Source organism: Diabrotica virgifera, chromosome 3 (assembly GCF_917563875.1).
Source record: "Diabrotica virgifera virgifera chromosome 3, PGI_DIABVI_V3a".
Lineage (NCBI taxonomy): Eukaryota > Metazoa > Arthropoda > Insecta > Coleoptera > Chrysomelidae > Diabrotica > Diabrotica virgifera.
The window spans coordinates 86,599,116-86,620,672 of NC_065445.1; the positions used below are offsets into that span (position 1 = coordinate 86,599,116).

General features: G+C 31.0%; 1 protein-coding gene across 1 annotated transcript in view; it reads right to left on the reverse strand.

Annotated features, from left to right (window-relative positions):
- The window catches only part of LOC114330621 (isocitrate dehydrogenase [NAD] subunit beta, mitochondrial), a 28,271-nt gene extending 13,363 nt beyond the window's left edge, over positions 1-14,908 (reverse strand). Inside the window, exons 1-3 of the mRNA XM_028280018.2 lie at positions 14,725-14,908; positions 14,396-14,437; positions 5,755-6,038 (exon numbers count right to left, since the gene is read on the reverse strand). Of these exons, the coding sequence (XP_028135819.1) occupies positions 5,755-6,038; positions 14,396-14,437; positions 14,725-14,766 (368 nt within the window). The 5' untranslated portion in view covers positions 14,767-14,908. The remainder of the gene's footprint in view (positions 1-5,754; positions 6,039-14,395; positions 14,438-14,724) is intronic.
- Between the last annotated feature and the right edge of the window lie 6,649 nt (positions 14,909-21,557).

Sequence of the window (21,557 nt, forward strand, 5' to 3'; positions counted from 1 at the left end):
CAAAAATCTGACGATTTGAGCCGGGCGTAAGGAAATGGGTGAGTCCCAAAGTTTGACAAGACAAAAGCACATTTCGCGAAATGAATGACAGATCGAGAAACTAAAAAATATGTGTTGGGTATTTTTTAAAAATCTATCGAATGATACCAAACACGGCTTCCCACGGAGGTGGGGTGGGGGGTTACTTTAAAATATTAAAGTAACTTTTACTCGAAACATTTTTTCGAATTATGGATAGATGGCGCTATAATCTAAAAAAACGATTGTTGGAAATGGAAAATTAAATTAAAAGTGGAAAGTACCCACTAAAATGGAAAACTTTACTTAACTTTTTTTGGTTTTAGGACCTACTCTTCACAACCCAATAGGTCCCCAAAGCGCTCGAGTGACTGCACATTTAGCATACTTTCCTCCCCTACTATAATCTGGGGCCATGGAGAAGATGAACTTACCAAGTTCCGTGAATTTGATAAAATTTCTAAACTCAAAGATCGAGTTCAATGAAAATACAGAAACACAAACATGTTGCATTTTTATGTTTGCCAACACTTAAGTCAAGGAGGACTTTGTCAAATTTATGTTTCTTGCACAAAGTAATTAATGCTATTGCAGATTGTCCACAACTGTTATCACTTAAAGTACCTAGTAGAAACAACAGAGAATCATAAATCTTTTCAGTGCCATTTCACCACACTAATTATGGTATCAATGAACCAACTAGACATTTGGTACAGAGTGCTAATAGCCTGCCAAGACAAATACATGTTTGTTATTAATTTATTAAAAAATAACTAAAAGGTATCTAATAATAACTGGTTATAGAGAGTCCTCAATATACAAAAATATCAATACATATATTTTCAAAAAAACCTTTTTACCACATAGTGGTGCAAATAACAATACATACGATGAAAAAGATGGAAATAAGGAAATTGTACCAAAGAGAGACAGATAAAATACTGGAACAGCATGAAAACAATGAGGAAATGGAATATGGAAGAGAAATGGAAAAAATTGAGACACGTTATGGATCACTGCAAAACAAGTATGTCGAATAAGAAAGAATGGGAAGAATAATAAAAGAACTGGATGGTGGAATAAGGAAATAAACCAAGCAGTAAAAAAGTATATGATTCTATATACATATTAATAATATAGGTATGCAAAGTCCGCAGATAGTGTGCTACTTTTTTTATAAACAAAATGGCGCCCCCAAATCGTGTTTTTTCAATCATTGCTATATAACTCCAAAGATTCTATTTTTACAACTAAAATTTTAATTAAGTAATTATTTATAATAATTAAATAACTTGGTAACATAAAGCCCTTTTGGTATAAATTATATTTCCAGAAGCCGATGGAAATTGAATACACAGTTTAGTAACAATTTACGGTCAAAATAATAATTATGATACATAAGTATAACTATGATTTTTGAATAAAAAGGCACTATGCCTATCCAATGTACTTTACAGAATTGAAATTGGATTATCTAAGCGGCCTCAGGAATATTTTTAAATTACAGACAATTTTTTGGCTTATAAACAAATAGAATATCTCGGCAACTGTTAAATTAAATTATTATGAAAACGGTATTCGAAAGAACGCGGCAGGACGCTTCTTTTAAAAGAAAAAACGTTTGCTTGCGATGAGTGGTTCCCGAGATACAACCGGTCAAAGTTGACCGGTATGTACGGCGAAGATATAAACATTAGCATGGTAATTTTTGAACCATCACTTTTTAATTCGGTCCTCTTTCTCCACACAAATTTCCACTTCTTTAAAAGACTCATAACATAATATATTATAGTAATAAAAACTACAGGTATTACGAGTGAAAAATACCAAAATTTCAATCAAAAATTAGGTTGGAGAAAATGGAATCTCAAAGTTCAAAATCGGTATAGGTACAGTAAATGTCAAAGTTTCTTTTGTTTTGTTATAATAAATTAATTTATTTATTATAACAAAAATTTTTAATTTGTTCAAACAAAGATTGTTTAAATACATAATTATACAGCTTTCAAATGAGAATATTTATATTTTAAACGTTAAAAGGTACAGTTATGGTAAGTTTATCTAAAAAAGTCTACAATTGGAAAAAATATGTAGTTTTAATTTCTTAGAAATAAATTAGTTTATTATAACAAAACAAAAGCAATTTTGACATTTAATAATGCGTTAGTTAGGTAGCTCTACTCGAGTTACTTCAGAACAAAAAAAAAATGAAGAAAATTGCTCAATGGGAAGCCAGGAAATTGCATTTTTTTAACGTATACCGATTTTGAACTTTGAGATTCCATTTTCTCCAACCTAATTTTTGATTGGAATTTTGGTATTTTTCACTCGTAACACCGATAGTTTTTATAATTATAATATATGTTATGAGTATTTTAAAGATATGATGAAAATTTGTGTGGAGAAAGAGGACCGAAATAAAAAGGTGATGGTTTGAAAAATACTATCCTATTGTTTATATCTTCGCCGTACATGGCGGTCAACTTTGACCGGTTGTATGTCAGCAACTACGCATCGCAATTAAACGTTTTTTCTTTTAAAAGAAGCGTTCTGCTGCATTCTTACCAATACCGTTTTCATAATTTAATTTAATTTAATAGTTGCCGAGATATTCTATTTGTTTATAAGCCAAAAAATTATTTACAATTTTAAAATATTCCTGAGGCCGCCTAAATAGTTCAATTTCAGTAAAGTACATTAGATAGGTATGGTGTCTTTTTATACAAAAATCATAGTTATTCTTATGTATCATAATTATTATGGTTATTATAGCGACCGTAAATTATTAATTAACAATTTAATTGTTGCTAAGCTGTTCATTCAATTTCCATCGGCTTCTGGAAATATAATTTAGGTATACCAAAAGGGCTTTTATGTCACCAAGTTATTTAATTATTGATAAATAATTACTTACCTAAAATTTTAGTTGAAAATTAAAGACTTTGTCGGAAAAACCCGCATTTTCCGAGGAAATTTCTCATCTAAGCGAATCGGGAAAACATGTTTCTATGCAGAATTTAATTACGGTGAATTTTTATTTGGGTATTTTTGGTGTAAAGTTAAAATTTTTGGAGTTATATAGCAATGATTGAAAAAACACGATTTGGGAGCGCCATTTTGTTTATAAAAAAAGTAGCACAATGTCTGCGGACTTTGCATACCTATAACTTTTCCCAAAAATGGCCTATTCTCCAATAATCTGCCCAGACTATAATAATCTCTCATTCCTTGCCCAGTCTTCATAGGACCTCAACTTTAGTCACATGAATTTTCAAGATGCGTAAATATGACACCACATCTTGAAGGCCTTGAGATTTCTTAAAGAAGCTTCAGAAAGTGTCCAGGTCTCTACTCTGTATAACAATGTAGAAAATACACATCATCTGATAGAGATTTTGGTACCAAGTGGTACATCCTGACCTGAAAAGAGACTTCATCTTTACTAATACTGATCTTGCTTTTCCTATGCACATTTCTTTACTGTGTAGTTTAGGGACCACGGTAGTGTGCCTGAGTCATGAATACAACCTACTCTACTGCTTGATCTCCCTTTTATCAGGTCTACATAGATAAGATAGAAAGTGAGCAACAAGTTTTTACATTCTCTGACTTTTAAGGCACACATTCCTACAAGAAATGTTGAAAACTAGTGTAAAGATTACAGTTTAATACTGCACAGATTTAATGTTATGATACAGGGTGTCTGCGTAACTTGGAACCATATGGGAAACTTTTTTAATATCAATTTTACGAAAAAAAGTCATTCTTTATAAAGTGCTCTGCATAGTCTAAAACCTAAGATGCAATCATCAGATATCAAATTTTGTCAACAGTATACGAGGTATGTCAAAAAATATTAATTTCGCTCAAGAGCAAACTACCTTTATATTTCAAAATATCAAAAAATTTTATTATGAAAAGTTATTTGTAATTAAAAACCATATTCAAACATGCAATAACAGCCTTCTACGTGAAAAAAAGATTTCTGAGATTTTCCTAAATTACTGATTCCGAACATCATTTTTATTTATTAGACCTGTAATAACTCTTTTATTAATAATTTTAGGAAAAAAAGTTATTCTTCATAAAAATCTGTGCATGGTCTAAACCTCAAGATGCAACCATCATTTATCCAAGTTTGTTAATTTTATACGAGGTGTGTCAAATAATATGAATTTAGAAAGAATTCTTTCTATATTCTTTCTAAATTCATATTATTTGACACACCTCGTATAAAATTAACAAACTTGGAAAACTGATGGTTTTATCTTGAGGTTTAGACCATGCACAGATTTTTATGAAGAATAAGTTTTTTTCCTAAAATTATTAATAAAAGAGTTATTACATGTCTAATAAATAAAAATGATGTTCGGAATCGGTAATTTAGGAAAATCTCAGATTTTTTTTTTCACGTAGAAGGCTGTTATTGCATATTTGAATATGGTTTTTAATTACAAATATATATATATATATATATATATATATATATATATATATATATATATATATATATATATATATATATATATATATATATATATATATCGGTTTTAAAACGTTCTCCTACGTCTTCCGATGCCTAGTCGCCATTCACTTCGGTCCATCCAAAGGTCTTCATCCAATTCTCTTTCTCTCATTTCTCGATTTATGCCTTCTCTCCAACTAAGGCGGGGTCTTCCTCTTTTTCGTCTACCATGAGGGGTCCACGTTAGGATTTGTTTCGGGAGTCGTTCTTCGGACATTCTTTGTACGTGTCCATACCATCTAAGCTGTTTGGTACTAATGTCATCTACTATTGTGTGTTTCACATTCATTATTTCCCTAATTCTGTTGTTGGTTACCCTTTCTAATCTTGATTTTCCTGCTGAGCGCCTCCAGAAATCCATTTCTGTTGCTTCAAGTTTTCTCTTGTATCTTTCTTTTATTTGCCATACTTCACTGCTGTAAGTGATTATACTCTTAACAATTGTATTGTATATTCTATGTTTGTTGTTGTTTGATATTGACTGGTCCCACAGGATGCTATTGAGAAGGGTAATTGCTTTTCTTCCCTGGTTGTTTCTTTCTTCTATCGTCCGGTCTACGCTTCCTTCTTGTGTGATGGTCATACCCAGGTATTTATATGCGTCGCAATGTTTAATAATTTCGCCATTCCCCAGTGTAAGGTCCTGCTGTGTCCCACCGATACACATATATTCGGTCTTCTTTATGTTTATTTCCAAACCACCTTTTTTGTACTCCTCTATTAATTTCAAATAACTTTTCACAATAAAATTTTTTGATATTTTGAAATATAAAGGTAGTTTGCTCTTGAGCGAAATTAATATTTTTTGACATACCTCGTATACTGTTGACAAAATTTGATATCTGATGATTGCATCTTAGGTTTTAGACTATGCAGAGCACTTTATAAAGAATGACTTTTTTTCGTAAAATTGATATTAAAAAAGTTTCCCATATGGTTCCAAGTTATGCAGACACCCTGTATAAAAAGATCAAAACCATTAAAATATGTCTTAATAATGTCTTCTTCTCTGTAAATAATCATAGGGCTTTGAGAAGTTTATAGATCCACCATAAATAATAGAAAGTAATATTTCTGTACAAAAATGTTGATAAATTACATATTATCTGATATAAATATAAGGTATAAGACAATTTCGGAATCAACAATTAATTTAAAAATTTGTTATAGAAAAAAAAATTCATTTAAGTAGTTATATTTAGAAAAAGTACCTGAGCTTCATGTTAAGAGTTTGCAATTCCCCTGTATGACTGTAATCTGGTGTAGCCAAAATTCCTTTCAAGCAAACTCTGTTTCTCGAAATACTATCAGCTACTTTTTCTAATGGAGCACTAAGGGTGGGATTTACTTCTGAAAAGAAGTATGTATCAAAATCCACGGGTATTCCTGCAGCCTTAAACACTTCTGTGACTGAATACATTAATTCTGGACCCACACCATCTCCAGGGATCAAGGTACATGTTGTTCTTGCATCAGGTCGTTCAGCCATTCCAGACTAAAACATTTACATGTAATATTTAGTTGGTCATTGATGGATTCAACCGTTACTTGATGGAAATTCATTTTATCTAACAATAAAACACTAAAGACTTTTATTTTCAACACTTCCACAAATTTTACTACAATTTATTATCACTGCAGCTGTTTTGACAGAGTGCCTTTTTCAAGTGATGTATTTTACTATGTGTCTGCACTTTAAAGTCTCTAACTGAATAGGTTGAGGAGAGGGGAGGTGTTTGTTTCAAGTTCCCCACATAAATTTCCATGTCGAAAAACTACTTCAAGATAGAATAGGGAACTTGCATATATTTTTAAATATTAAAATAATATTAAAAAATATACGGTAACATGATCATAAAACGCATGCATGCAAAAAAAAAACAAATATTGTTAACCCATAGGCTTATTACGAGACATTGAAAAAGCTATAAAATTCAAATTTCTTCAGAGGCGCGTAAACGGGTCTGACGTCACGACTCACGTCTACCTGCTAGATTTCTATGAGTCGATAACAAAGCCGCTAGGATATTTCGAAATTATTTACAAATTCATTCACATTTACTTAAAACTCTCATGTAGAAGTTGATTGTAAATAAAAGTTCAAAAAAGGTTGTTTTGGGGATTGTATTAATTCCATTTTAATCATATTATTTAATTGGAAATTCCAAGGTATTTGTGTTCTTGTATAGTTCCATAATGAGTATATTTAGTTTCAAACTGAAATTGATCATTTTGAGTGCTACTTTATAAAGTAGTGTTTTTAAATGAATAATATGACTGACTAGGGTTTTTCAAAAAGTTAATCTGACAATCTACAGTAGTTGATTTCTTCATGGTGGCAAATTTTATAAAAAGCAGTGAAAGTTATTCTATTGGAGAAATGCGAGAGGGCAAATAAGTAGGTACCTATTATAAGTATTATTAATAAACACGTTTAAATTGTTTATAACAATAGTTTTTAGTTACTCTTACTTTTATTACTAAAAGTTTTGTTTATTAAAATATTTATAAATGATAGGTTTTAGTTTTGTTTATTACAAAATATTACGACCAGAAGTACATATATTTGGAACATTTAATAACCAATAGACAAAAAGTACAGTTGCAAATAATGTTTCTATTTAAAAAAAAAGTGTTGATTTTGCGTACCAGATACACACTTTAAAAATAACTCAAAATTTACTTATATTTGGATAGAATAGGACGCAGGCCTTATCGACAGTTTGATTAGTATAGCACAAGACTTTTGGAGTGTAAATATTTTCCCGCATCTATTTGGATCTGATAATTATTAAAAATAAATGGAATAAAAATTTGATAAAATAAAGTTTCATCCATAAAATATTTTTTATTTCTTTATGTGAGAATGAAATTCATATTTTAAACTAAATATATATTTATATATTATAATAAAACATTCTTTCTTTTTCTTTTTATAAGTAATTTTTTAGTAGTATCTATGTACTTACATTTTTTAAGAAATATGATATTAATGTAGGTATTTAATTTTGTTCAAACTTTATAATATAATTTGGCATTTGAGATACCTATGTTGTAAAATAAAAATGTATTTCCCTAAATTAAAAATAATATTATGAATGCATGAAAATCTTTACAAGATATTATCTGCAGAGTGCACGTCTGGCACTAGGCAGTAGCCAAACGAGAACAGTGGTAAATATCATGGTTGGTGACGTTAGACCCAAGCGCGCGCTTTTAAAGTTGTTTGAAACGGTAATTTCGGGCGCGGAATTATAATCAGTTGTTGTACGTACACTATTAATTGTTAAGACGTAATATTTTGAATTTATCATTTTTTAAACATAAATTAACAATTTTATGCAAAAATATTTTTATGTGCAAGTTCCCTCTTGAACATCATTAAGCAAATAGCAGTATTTATTTATTTATTTATTAACGGTTTCACTATTATTTAAAAAAGTAATACAATGAATTATAAAATAGTTGACATAGTTAAATTCTAACATATTATACAATAAAAAACAATATAAAACATGTTAAAAATATGATATAACACCATTAACAAACTAAACATGATCAACACAATTTAAATTGTCTAAAAGAATAAATTGAACTAAAGAATGGATCAAGATTATATGTGTTAAAGTGCCTAAGAGCTCTAGTCATCGGATCATTTCTACCATAATTAGTATGGTGATACTCAATATAGAATAAAGAAAGGATTTCGTAAGTTGTAACTGGTTGTATTAAATCGGATTTCCGATAGTAATTCAGGACAGTTAACAAAGCCGTTAATTAGTTTATAGTTAAAAAGCATTTCTAGTTTTATTCACCTATTTACAAGAAGTGACAAATTCAAATGCTGAAGAACATCATTGTTGTTAAAATTATTGAGAATCTGCAATTTAAATCTAGCGTATCAAGCAAAACGTACTTGAATATTCTCAATTAGGACTTTGTCAACCTCATAATAAGGAGACCAAATAATGGAAGCATACACTAGGGATGATCGAACTATTGAACAATATAAAACTCGAAGAACGGATACAGAAAAAACTTTTGTATTGAACACGCAGGTGAGATTTAAAATTTAATTGTTTATCAAAAATTACTCATAGATCTTTCATCTCATCAACTCTAGACAACACATTTATACCAATATTATATTCATACAGATATGTAGTGTTAGTTTTTGAGAAACTAATAATATGACATTTGTCGATATTTAATAATAAATTGTTGGAAATAGACCACTCATATACTTTATCCAAGTCATTCTGTAGAATTTTACTATCCAATAAGTTCTCTACAATGTGAAATAATTTTAAGTCGTCAGCAAAGAGTAGAAAGTTAACATTTTCAATTACAGATAATAGACAATTGATAGAGGTTAAATAATAATGGTCCACAATGTGAGCCTTGTGGTACTCCTGAATGAACCTGAATTTCATTAGATATATAACTGCCAATTTTAACACGTTGTTGACGACCATAAAGAAAGCTACTGAACCAGGTCACAATGCCATTCCCTAAACCAAGTTTCTTCAACTTATATACAAGTAGGTCATGATTGACTCTATCGAAGGCTTTAGAGAAGTCTGTGTAAATACAATCAACTTGTAATCCCTTTTCAATAGCCTCTAATATAAAACCGTGATAACAAAGTAAATTTGTAACAGTAGATTTACTTGATTGAAAACCATGCTGTTGTGGTATAATTACATTTTTACATGCCCAATTTAAGTGACGAGTCACTAATTTAAAGTAAACAATGGGTATAACAAACAAACAACAAAATTTTAAACCAAAACTATAAGAAAGCCCTGAAATTAGTCTTCCCACCACCACAGAAAAAACCCAGTACCTTCTGCTCTATCACATTATCACATATACAGGCAAGATATCAACAAACATAGCCAAACACATAAAAATGAAAGGAACGTAATGGTTTGAAATTTTCGATGAAATTTTCGATTTTTTTTATTATTGTAAATGAAAGTGCCTAACTACAAGAATACTCTCCGAAAATTTCATTGATCGGAGTAAAATTACCAGAGATACAGCATGTTGAACATCCCTACCTTCGACTCGCTTTGCCGAGGTTTCACGCCAGCACGCTTGCAAAATGAGAGATGTTCAACACCTGATCCCCTTCTCTTTTGTAGATTACTCCGCAATTTAAAAAAACATATTCCGGTGTGCATCACTTTACGATTTGACAGACAAAAAGAAATTGAAAATAAAAGTTGTCAAAATTTTAAACGCATTTTTCTCAAAATTGCTCTTTCATAGATGGTGGACATTGTAACTCCAAAACTACTCGGCCGATCTAACTGAAATTTTCCAAATTCATTTGTAGAATGCAGTAGGATGTGGTTACCCATACTGAAAGAGGAAGTAAATAAAATGAAAATACCACGATTAGTAAGTCAATAACATATTAAGTTAGTACATATTTTATATTTTAGTATTATGTACTTATATATCTATGTATTATTAATATTATTTATTTATTTATTTATTCACGGGCAAGTCCTATTCAGATATAAATGTTACAGTGTTCTAAATTATCATAATGTAACATAACAAAGTGGTTTGAGAAAAAATAATTCTATGAGTAGTACAGTTACAAAAAAGAAAAAAGAATAAGATAACATCTAGGTCAGTACAATTACAAACAAAAGATAACACATAAATCAATTCAGAAATGTTCCAAGGTATACCGGTTTTGAGTTATCTAATACATACAGGTCATGTAACACTAATCATGATACAAAAGCTCTGGCCGAAAGTATTAAAAAGTTAGGGAAGAAATATGATTTTTAAAGCGGGAAACTGATATATTAAAAAATTGCGAGGTTATTTATAATATTTATATTTATTTATTTATAATTTAAATAAATTATATATTAAAGTCAGATTTTGGCATTAGTTTTGAGAGTAAACTAAATGTAAGACCAAATACTTATCATGTCGGGATAGCATCACTAGGTTTTTTTCCTGGTTTTCCCTCGTGATTTACTATGGAATCTCTAACGCGAGAATTTTACTGTCACCGTTGCATTTGGTTGTCTTTTTAAAGACATATCGAATGAACTATCTTTCAGTAAAGTCGTCCCAGGAACGCAACTCATAAATATTGGCAATATCATTTTAAAGTCTTCTACTTTAAAATGTATAATATATGTCTGAATTGCTGATATAAATGAGTCATATTAAATAAATTATTAGAAGAATTTTTTACTAAGCAACAACATTTTTGTTTAATTTAGTAGTATTTTGTATTTTGACAACGACACCCGATTGGGGTGTCGAAACGTTAATAAAATTATTTTTTTCAATTTAAATGTGGCTTATTTACCATCTAAATAGTTAATTATGTATAAAAATGCCACAAGGAAATAGCTTCAGAACAACAATAGATTTTCTTTGAACGTTTCCGAGATATATTTGGTTTTATGCTTATATTTTGTTTAACAATGTAATGTTTATTTACAGACTTGCCATTTTTACAAATCAACTTAAATTTTTACAAATCAACTTAAATTTAACTAAACTATTAAAGCACAATGTGATTACATAAAAAGGTATTTTCCATCTCATTCTTAATAGTACTTAGTAATAAATGAAAAAAATCATTACTATTAAATTTGTTTGCATTTCTACACATTCTCTGTAAGGGTTTATTTACAGTATAAGTTCGATTGTGAAATTCTAAATAAAATAAGACTTGGGATCTGGTGTCTCTACAGGGAGTACGGAAGTAAACCTTTTCCAAAAGAGCACTAGCATCAATGCCTCCTCGTATTAATTTATATATAAATGCCACATCTAGCAATATTCGCCTTTCTTAAAAGCAATAAATCTTAAGAACTTTCAGAGAGACTACGTTTCATGAAACCTAAAAGTTTCATGGATCTATTAGAAACATAAGAAAAGTTGTCTCTGAAGCTTACTGTAGGGTCAAAAATTACCCCAAGATCCTTAAATGTTATGATTACCTCCAAAATATTTGGTCCAATATGGTATTCAAATGAAATCAGATGTTTGTTTCTAAAAAATCGCATTACCTTACATTTATTTATGTTCAAATTCAAAGCATTTAAGTTACACCAATCCAATAATTACTTGAATCATTCTGTAATAAACTACAGTCATTGGAATTTTTTATGACTATAAATTTTTAGGTCATCAGCATAGAGACGAATAGTACTATGATAAAAATAATTTTTTATATCATTTACAAAACAATTAAAAAGCAGAGGAGATAAATGTCCACCCTGTGGAACACCAGAGGTTACATTGATAGTAGATGACAAAAATTGGTTAATTTTTACAACTTGAGTTCTATCTGTGAGATAGCTCTCCATCCAGCCTAATAATCTTCCATGTAAACCAGCATTATAAAGTTTAGAGATAAGGACAGTATGATTAACTCTATCAAATGCCTTCGAAAAGTCAGTATAAATGACATCAACCTGGCCATACCCTTCAAGAGCATCCAACAAAAATTCTTGTACAACTAAAAGATTGGTAGTAGTAGAACGTCCTGGAATAAAACCATGTTGGTCAGGCAGTAAAGTAGGATTCAATAATGGACCAAGTTTTGCAGCTACAATCCCTTCAAAAAATTTAGCAAAAACTGAAAATTTAGATATAGCTCGGTAGTTTTCAATATTTTCTCTATTACCACCTTTATGGACTGGGGTAATATAACTTCTCTTCCATATCTCTGGAAAGACACCTGAGCCCAATGACAAACTAAATATTTTTTGTAAAATATAACTCAGAATAAATCTACAATTAAATATGAACAGAGGGGATATATTATCAAGTCCAGAACTTGCTTTTAGATTAATCTTAGATATAAGTTCAAATACATCTAAGACAGTAATATCACAAATTTCAACACAAAAACTATTATCAGAGTTTACAGCTAGATAATGTGTATTACTAGTAACATAAGTTGAATTCAAAAATTTACTAAACAAAGGACATCGCACACATCTTATGGAAAATATGTCACTCAAATTCAATAAAATTTATATCAATAGATTCGTTTCAAATTAATGGTCAATTCTTATTATTGCGCCAACTCTTAATTTTCAATAATAAGAGCAGAAATTGATATAAATGAATCTGAAATCATATGGGTAGGTACATAAGTTAGAGAGAGAAAAAATATTTTAAAATACCCAGATTATCGGTAACTTCATAAATCTTCTCGGGCTATTAAGCATCTTATTATAATAGTTTCACTAATCTGCTTAGGCCCAGCAGGGTTTAACCTGTTTTGAATAGCACCCAGAGCAATAGTGATTATAACTGACACTTTTATGAACTCCAAAAATGTGATTTCGATAAACTTTAATTGCAATTTGCGCTGTTATTAATCATAATTAAGAGTTGATGCAATGATAAGAATTGACCGTTAATTTAAAACGAATCTATTCATATAAATTTTAATGAATTTGAGTGACATATTTTCCATAAGATGTGTGCGATGTCCTTTGCTATATTTTGGGAATTATCATAAGTTATATTCTCATATTTCATTGTGTTTGGCAAATCAAACTATTTTCTTTTATTATTTACATAATTCCAAAAATCTTTTTTATCATACACAGCAGTTTGTAAATTATTTAGGTGAATCTGATGACATGTTTTGTAACAATCTCTAAATTCTTGACACAAATTAGAAAAAAGATCATAATCAATATGTTGATTAATAATCAATAATATGATGATTAATAATGACAATAATAAATATGTTGCTTTTCACCTTTTTATTACAAAGAATTTCACTTTTTTGATTTGTGAGTGATAGCAAGAACTCAAAAGTCGTTAAAAATAAAAAACTAGACAGTGTTACCTCGAGAAACTCATAAGCTAATAAAATCTTTTTGAATTTTTATTTCACATAATCCAGTGACGAGTTCTGATGTTCACTGTATCCATTTTTTTTGGTGTGTGTAAAAATTTGCCACTGTTGGTTTATTTTTCAATATTTTTCCTTGAATTTTTTTTAATATTCTTTAAATTTTACTTAGTATGCTGATTTAATTTAAAAATAAAATAGTTATACCATAGTTTCAAAATAAATCACAAAAACGTGCTTGAAATGTTGATTTCAAACCATACCCTCCCCTTAAAAAACCTAAGAACCAAAAGAAAAAGGAATTACAGAGTGGTATATACAAACTGACATGTGGAGACTGGAGACATGTGAGTCAGACTGGCAGAACCTTTGACAAACGGATAGCAGAACACAAAAGGTTCAATATTAGAAAAAAAGATTATCTGTATGCACTTCACCTTCTAGATCAGCGGTTCTCAACCTTTTTGAGTGATGTACCACCTACAGTTATTTTTATTATTTTTGGTACCACCTATATTTTTAAATTGTATTATCAATACTTACTAAGTACTACTATTTTTTCTGTGTTTAGTGTACTACCGCCAATAATGATATGTACCACCAGTGGTACATGTACTACAGATTGAGAACCTCTGTTCTAGATCATGATCATTCTTTTAATGACCAGTTTCAAATTTTTCATATTCAAAATAAAGACATTAAGCTACCTTTATTAGAATCTATGGAAATCAATGAATAAAAAATACAGATATAATTCCGAATGACCACCTTGAGACAAACAGCTCCTCACTCCTCAACTGATTCAGTTAGAGACTTTAAAATGCAGACATATACCCAGTAAAATACATCAATCGAAAAAGGCACTCTGTCTAAACAGCTATAGTGACATTAAATTGTAATAAATTTTGTTGAGTATTGAAAACAAAAGTTTTGATTGCTTTATTGTTAGATATTTGGTTCTTGTTTTAAAATAATTCAAAGATTTCACTTACTGATAGGCCTCTCGTACTTGTTCTTGGTAAGATTTGTAGTGCCTAAAATAATATTTTGGTTAAAATCAACTTAATTCCATAGGACAACTTAAAAGTAAGCATTTTTTAAATTGTAGGGTACAATATAGTGTTCCTGGTATATGACCAACTAGGATTCCAGATATTTTTTTAATAATTAGTAATTCATTGAATAAGTCTAAAAAAATACCCATTATATTTAACATTTTTCTGTATAAACACTATTCATCCTGTTCTTCATACTAATTCCTGACCTATGGTGTTATATCATCAAATAGCCTTATTGGATTACAAGTTATTAAAAATTTTACCTGCACTAGTAATCGCGGTACATTTCTTGTTGTTACAGCCATGTTTATTGTAGGTTATTAAATATAAATGGTTTATTGTCAATTAAAAGTACAAATTATTTTTTTGTACTTATTTTTTTACACCCAAATCTTTGGGTCACAAGAGAGGTTAGGCTGCTCGTTTAAATTGACATGAAAAATCCCTAGAAGTGCGACTTGTTTAGTTATATTGGTATTCCTGATTGGTGATTTTTGGTTTCAGCAACGTTGCCAAATCACATTTCTATTTTTATTTCTTGCTACATTTTATTTTATGTATCATAAAAATTTTTAGTTTCTCCAAAATTACTAAAAATTAGATATTATATTATATATACTTCTCAAACAAATAACAAACCATCTTCAAATTTTATTTTTATATCATGAATGATTTTGAATTAAAAATTAGGTACCTATTCACCTCAATAATTAGGTACCTATTCACCACACGTAAAAAACTAGAATTTATTTATATTTTCTCTGATTCTATTTTCTAGACCTTTGTTGATAATATAATACTTTTTTGTGAGAGTGAAAATCTTGTAAAGACCGTAACAGGTATAAATCGTACCTGGCGTGTGTTGGATTCAGAGTAAAACGGAGTACCTACATCCGAATGCAGTTCTCCCTCTGGGAGTCTTACCTCCGGATGCATCCGTGTTACAATGCCTATCCCCTTTCTCTACTCTTTTCTCTCTGTTTCTCGTTGCTTTTGCATGTTTACCCCTGTTGTCTCTCTTTTTCTATAAGCTCTTTTCTTTTATTGATTTTTGTCACAGTTTCTAGTTCTAGCACTTCTTTAAACTCTCTTTCCCCATTGTCACTATGGTTATAAAATTGTGTGCTCCTAAGATGCCCACTTTTGCATATAGCTCCGCTCTTTCGTCATTAAATTTTCTGCATTCGAACATAGTGTTCTGCTGTGTCACTTACTACACAATCCACACAACTACCATCTATTGCCTTTCCTATCCTCTCAATATATATAATGTTCTTGAACTCCTAAGTGGAGCGTATAGAGCTTCAGTGAAAACGCGCCATCGGGTTCTATTTTGCGCTAGGGTCTTCACCTCATTCCAAGACTTTCCTTGACTTCTTATCTCGTCCATAATGGATCTTCTCCAAGTTTGTGCTGGGCTATCTCTTTTTCTCTTTCCTTGGGGATTCCACTCTAGGGCAGTTTTTGCAATACTGGAACTATCTTTTCGGAGTGTGTGACCTCTCCACCCCCACTTTCTGTAATTTATTTCATTTTCTACCCTCTTTTGTTGGGTCAGGTGTAGCAGATCTTCGTTTCTGATGGTGTTTGGCCAGAAAATATGGACAATTCTTCGTAGACATTTGTTAACAAAGACCTGCAATTTGTCTGTAAGGGATTTTGTCACTTTCCAGGTTTCACATCCATAGAGTAGAACAGACATAACATTTGACTGGAATATTCGGATCTTTGTCCTTGTAGTATATTCCCCAGACCTCCAAACAGGGTTAAGCATGCTGAATGCTTGTTGAGCTTTTCGTATCCTCATACGAATATCGTCTTCTGTACCTCCGCTTTCTGCTGTTATGACACTTCCAAGGTACGTGAAGTTTTCCACATTTTCAATCTGCTTGTTGTCGATATTAAATAGCGTGCTGTTCCTTGCATTTATTCTCATGGATTTGGTTTTACCAATATTGATTTTTAAACCTATTTTATTGGCCTCAGTGGATAGTGTTTCCAATTGGTCGGCCACATCCTGGAACCTTTGTCCTAACAGGCATATATCGTCGGCGTATTCTAGATCACCTAGGCGTGTGGTTAACGTCCATTGTATCCCTTTTGTGTCGAAGTCTAGTTTGGAGAGAACATAGTCTAGAGCTATGTTAAACAGAAACGGAGAAAGCACACATCCCTGTCTGACTCCAGTAAGTACGTCAAATTTGTAACTGTTGATCCCATTGTGTGTCACGCTGCACGTCGCCTCAGTGTACAGTGACTTTATAATGGAAATTATTTTATGAGGAATGTTTCTTAGCTCTAAAATTTTCCATATAGCAGCATGAGGTAGGCTGTCAAAGGCACGTTCGAAATCAACAAAAACCATGTATAGAGGTGTGTTCCATTCAACCGATTGTTCCATTATTACCCTCACAGTATTAATGTGATCTATGCAGGAAGATTCTGGTCTAAAACCTGCTTGATTCGCTCGAAATTCAACCTTGTTTGTTAATCTTTTATGTATGATGGTCGTAAAAATTTTATTTATGACGGTAAGCAAGGTTATTCCTCTCCAATTTTTGCACAGTGTGAGGTTGCCCTTATTTGGAAGTTTAATAATGTTAACACCTCTCGGATTATAGGGAGCAAAAGTTCAGCGGTTAGATGTGGGTCAGTTTTAAGTAGTTCGGCAGCAATGTTATCGATTCCCGGGGACCTGTTATTTCTCAGAGATATGATAGCTGTTATTATCTCCGTTTTGAAAGGGGACTCGCAAGATATATGCAAGTCTATATTCTGCGGGTTTTCGACAATTTCATCTGCGTTATCCCTGGGCGTGCCTAGCATCTCCTGAAAGTGCTCTTTCCATCTCTCTACTTGGTCATCCGTTGTAGTAAGTAATTCACCTGTCTTGGATCTTACAATGTTCGAATAGTTGGGCCCATTTTTTGTTAATCGTCTATTAGTAATTTGGTACAGCTCTCTAGTCCTGTTGTGTTGTGCAGGGTTTCTGCTTGTTTTGCAAGTTCTTCAGCCCACCTTCTTTTTTCTCTTCTTGCATTCCTTTTAACTGCTTTATTTAGTGTTTCATATTCTTGTTGTCGGTTCGTTCTTCCTTCTACAGTTCTTGCTTGCAAGATATCTTTTTTTCGTTGTTTTCTTTCCTCGATAAGATTCCAAGTTTCATCTGATATCCATTCCTTTCTATCTTTCTCTTTTTTACCCAGTTTGTCTTCAGCTATTTCTGTCAGAACATTTGCCAAAACTTCCCAGCTATTTACTTCACGTTCTCTTGTTTTTACTTGAAGCTCCTCCCTAAACATGTGTTCCTATCCTCTCAAGGTATACTCTAAATGTTCCGTGTCCCGTAAGGAACTGCGTGAAGAAGTATAGTTCGTACTTTTATACAGGGTGTCCCGGAAAATAGTGCGTTCCTTAAAGGTATAGGTAGAAGGCACCATGTAGAACAAAAAATTCTTATAACATTTTCTTCTAAATGCAACCGTTTGACCAAAAAATTAAAATGTATTTTGGTATGTAAATTTAAATCTGACAACTATGTGCGGTACGCAAATTTAAGCATAGACAGTCCCATGTAAATAGATAGAAGATAGATAGTAAACAGATAGTTTTAAAGAATCCTGTTTAGTGCCAATGCCGAAAATGTTTTCGAATAGTGAGTGTATTACCTATTATGTTATTACCTATGAATGGTGTTTGTGAAAGATTACTTGAAACATCTATTCGGTATAATAATTATTTTCCAGTAAGTACAACTTAGTTATTTCAGTTCACAAGTAAACAAATTACTGAGACATTATCTGGTGTATTTAAGTTCCACTTTAAACTATTAAAACTATGTAATTCAGTTAAAGCCCTCAGCAATACTCAGCATTCAACCCATTTAAACCTTACTAAATACATAATACTATTTCAGTTAAAAGACGTGATTTTATGTTAAAAGATGTGTAATTCGTTTAAAATTATGCAATAGGTATTTCAATGCATTTCAAAACAGTGGCGGATCCAGCATCATTAAGAGGGGGGGCCGATTGCCTAAATTTCTATATACAGTAAAACCTGTGTTACCGGCCACCTGCTAAAATCGGCCACCTACACTAGCGGCCAGTTTAAAAATTCCCCAAACCAATTATACGTAGACTACAAAAACTGGAAATACCGGTCACCTTTCTATATCGGCCAATGGTTCTTTCAATTTTAGTGGCCGTTACTGACAGGTTTTACTGTAATAACAATAACAATAATAATAATTTGGCTTTAAGAATACGAAGACAATGGAGAATGCAAAATACCCTAACAATACCGATTATTATGTCTACTACTGGAGTCATTCCGAAGAACCTCCTCGAAAACATAAAAAAGCTGAGTCTCTAAATGAATATCTTTATAAGACCATGCAGAAAGCTGTACATATTACTCTCGACTCGACTGCCAGATGTGTATGAAAATTGTTGGGAGATACTCCAGCCAGCATACCACGTCACCTAGGTCTCGATAACACGGAAAAAGTCACACCAGAGCTCAATCTTTTTGTTACCGCAGGTATTGGGATAAGTAAATTTTCCTCTTAGAGGGAGTGTGAACAGTATGGCTAAATCTGGATAATAATAATTATAATATAAATAATCATATAGGCGTAAAAATGTAGATAATACAAAAGTATATTTAAAATTTTTTAATTTTTCATACAAAAATGAAATCATTTCATTTTATCTAAGTACTTAATTTGTAATAACATATTGATAATGAATAAAAAATTGAATCAAAAAATATGAAAAAAAAATTTTAAGAAACGCTTTTCTTTAGTTACGATTGACCAAAATTAAAAGTATTATAAAAAAATCAACTAAAAACCAAAAAATAATAAAAAAATGAAAAAATCTTACACATTCGTCAAAGAAAAGCATGGTGCGTCTTGATCGAATAAACGGTTTTCGCCCCACGCTTTTCTTTAACGAATGTGTTAGATTTTTTCAATTTGTTTTATTTTTTGGTTTTTAGTTGATTTTTTTATAATACTTTTAATTTTGGTAACTCGTAACTAAAAAAAACCGTTTTTTAAAAAATGTTTTTTTATATTTTTTTATGTGTTAATGACATAGGTGTTAAAGAGATAAAGAGACAGAAGAACTTAAAATTACAAATTGGAAAAATAAAGCAGCAAGGAGGAAAGAATGGAAAAGAATAGTAAACCAAGCCATGGGCCTTCTAGGCCTGGAGCTCTGGAGAGCTAAACTATATGTATATACAGGGTGTCAAAAAAAGCGGAACGGTCGAATATTTCGCGAAATGAACATCGGATCGAAGAACTGAAAAATACCTTTTCAGTAATTTTTAAAAATCTATCGAATGACACCAAATACGACCCCCTACTCCACCCCCTGGAGGTGAGGTATAGGCTCAATTTAAAATCGTAAATGGAAAACCCCAGTTTTTATTGAAGATTTGAACTTCTTACGTAAAAGTAAGCCACTTTTATTCGTGACATATCTTCAAATTCTGGATAGATGGCGCTATAATATATAGAATATAGAAATAGAATAATAAAGAAATAGTCTTTCTCGAGCAATACACTTCCAGATAAAAAACTAAACATCACGTGTTTAATATTTTTCAAAAACCTACCGAATGGCATCCTGTCGTGTTTGGTGGACTTCGATAGGATTTTGAAAAATATTAAACTTGTGTATTTTGATTTTTCATTTGAGAGTGTTTTTAGAGAGATTAAACCATTTCTATAAATTACCTATGGTATCACGATTAATGGTTTTCCGATTATAGCGCCATCTATCCAGATTTCGAAAAATGTCTCGAATAAAAGTTGCTTACTTTTACGTAAGGAATCCAAATCTGCAATTAAAACTGAGGGTCTCCATTTAATATTTTAAAGTTACCCCCATCCCACTTTCAGGGGGTCGAGTGGGGGGTCGTGTTGGGTATCATTTGATAGATTTTTAAAAATTATTGAACACATATTTTTCATTTTTTCGATTCGATGTTCATTTCGCGAAATATTCAACGGTTCCGCTACTTTTGGGTTGGGACACCATATACATAATACATAAAGTTGATGAAAGAAAAATAAATATAATATGTAGTGAATTATCATTAAAATTAAAAAAAAAACCTACAAAATGAGACTTTATAAGTTAACAACTTACAGTAGTTTCGGAAATATAATAATGAATTAAACGAATGTAATTCTCAAAAAATCAAAATAACTACTTTTCTTTTTTCAATGCAAACAAATTCAAGTCGAAATAGTTTTAATGTTATTTCGTAATGGGAAAGTACATCATGTGACACCTCATTTAAAAGCGTTTGAAATACTGATTACAAAAATGTATAATACCTACATGCGCAAAATTTTGGTCAAATGCTTTTTAAACACATTCATTTTCTTCGAATCCTGAGAAAGCTAATACGAGAATTTTTGAAAAATTTAAACGCAGAATAAAATACCTATTAAACTATTACCGAGGGCCGAAAGTCCATTAGAATAAACAAAAGGTTTCTTGTGAATGATATAGGTATTTGAAATTAAAAATCATACTCAATTTTCTCTTCTTTTTCACCCCTGTAACTTATTAAAATAAACATTATAGAAGTTTTCAGGGACTTTCGTCCCTCGGTAATAATGTAATCTTGCATTTTGTGTTTAAATTTTAAAAAAATACTTATTAGTTTTCTCAGGATTATAAAAAAATGAATGCATTTAAAAAGCATTGGACCGAGATTCTGCACAAGCATTACCTATACATTTTTGTAATCACTATCTCAAAAGCTTTTAAATGAGGTGTCACATGATGTACTTTCCCATATGAAGTTTAAAATTTAATTCATTACCATAATTTTATATGTGGATGATTGCATCCAGCGACATAAATGACTATCTATCGTACTCGTGCATAAATACTCACGTCTGTCAAACGTGATGTAGAATAAACTTATATAATATATAAGACATACATTTCATGCATATATACCTAAGACATACCTTTTTCCATAAAACTCTCGAAAGTAGAATTGGTATTTACTGCATCATCGTTGATTTGTATCGGACACACTGAAAAATCGCATGACTTGTTTTGAATGC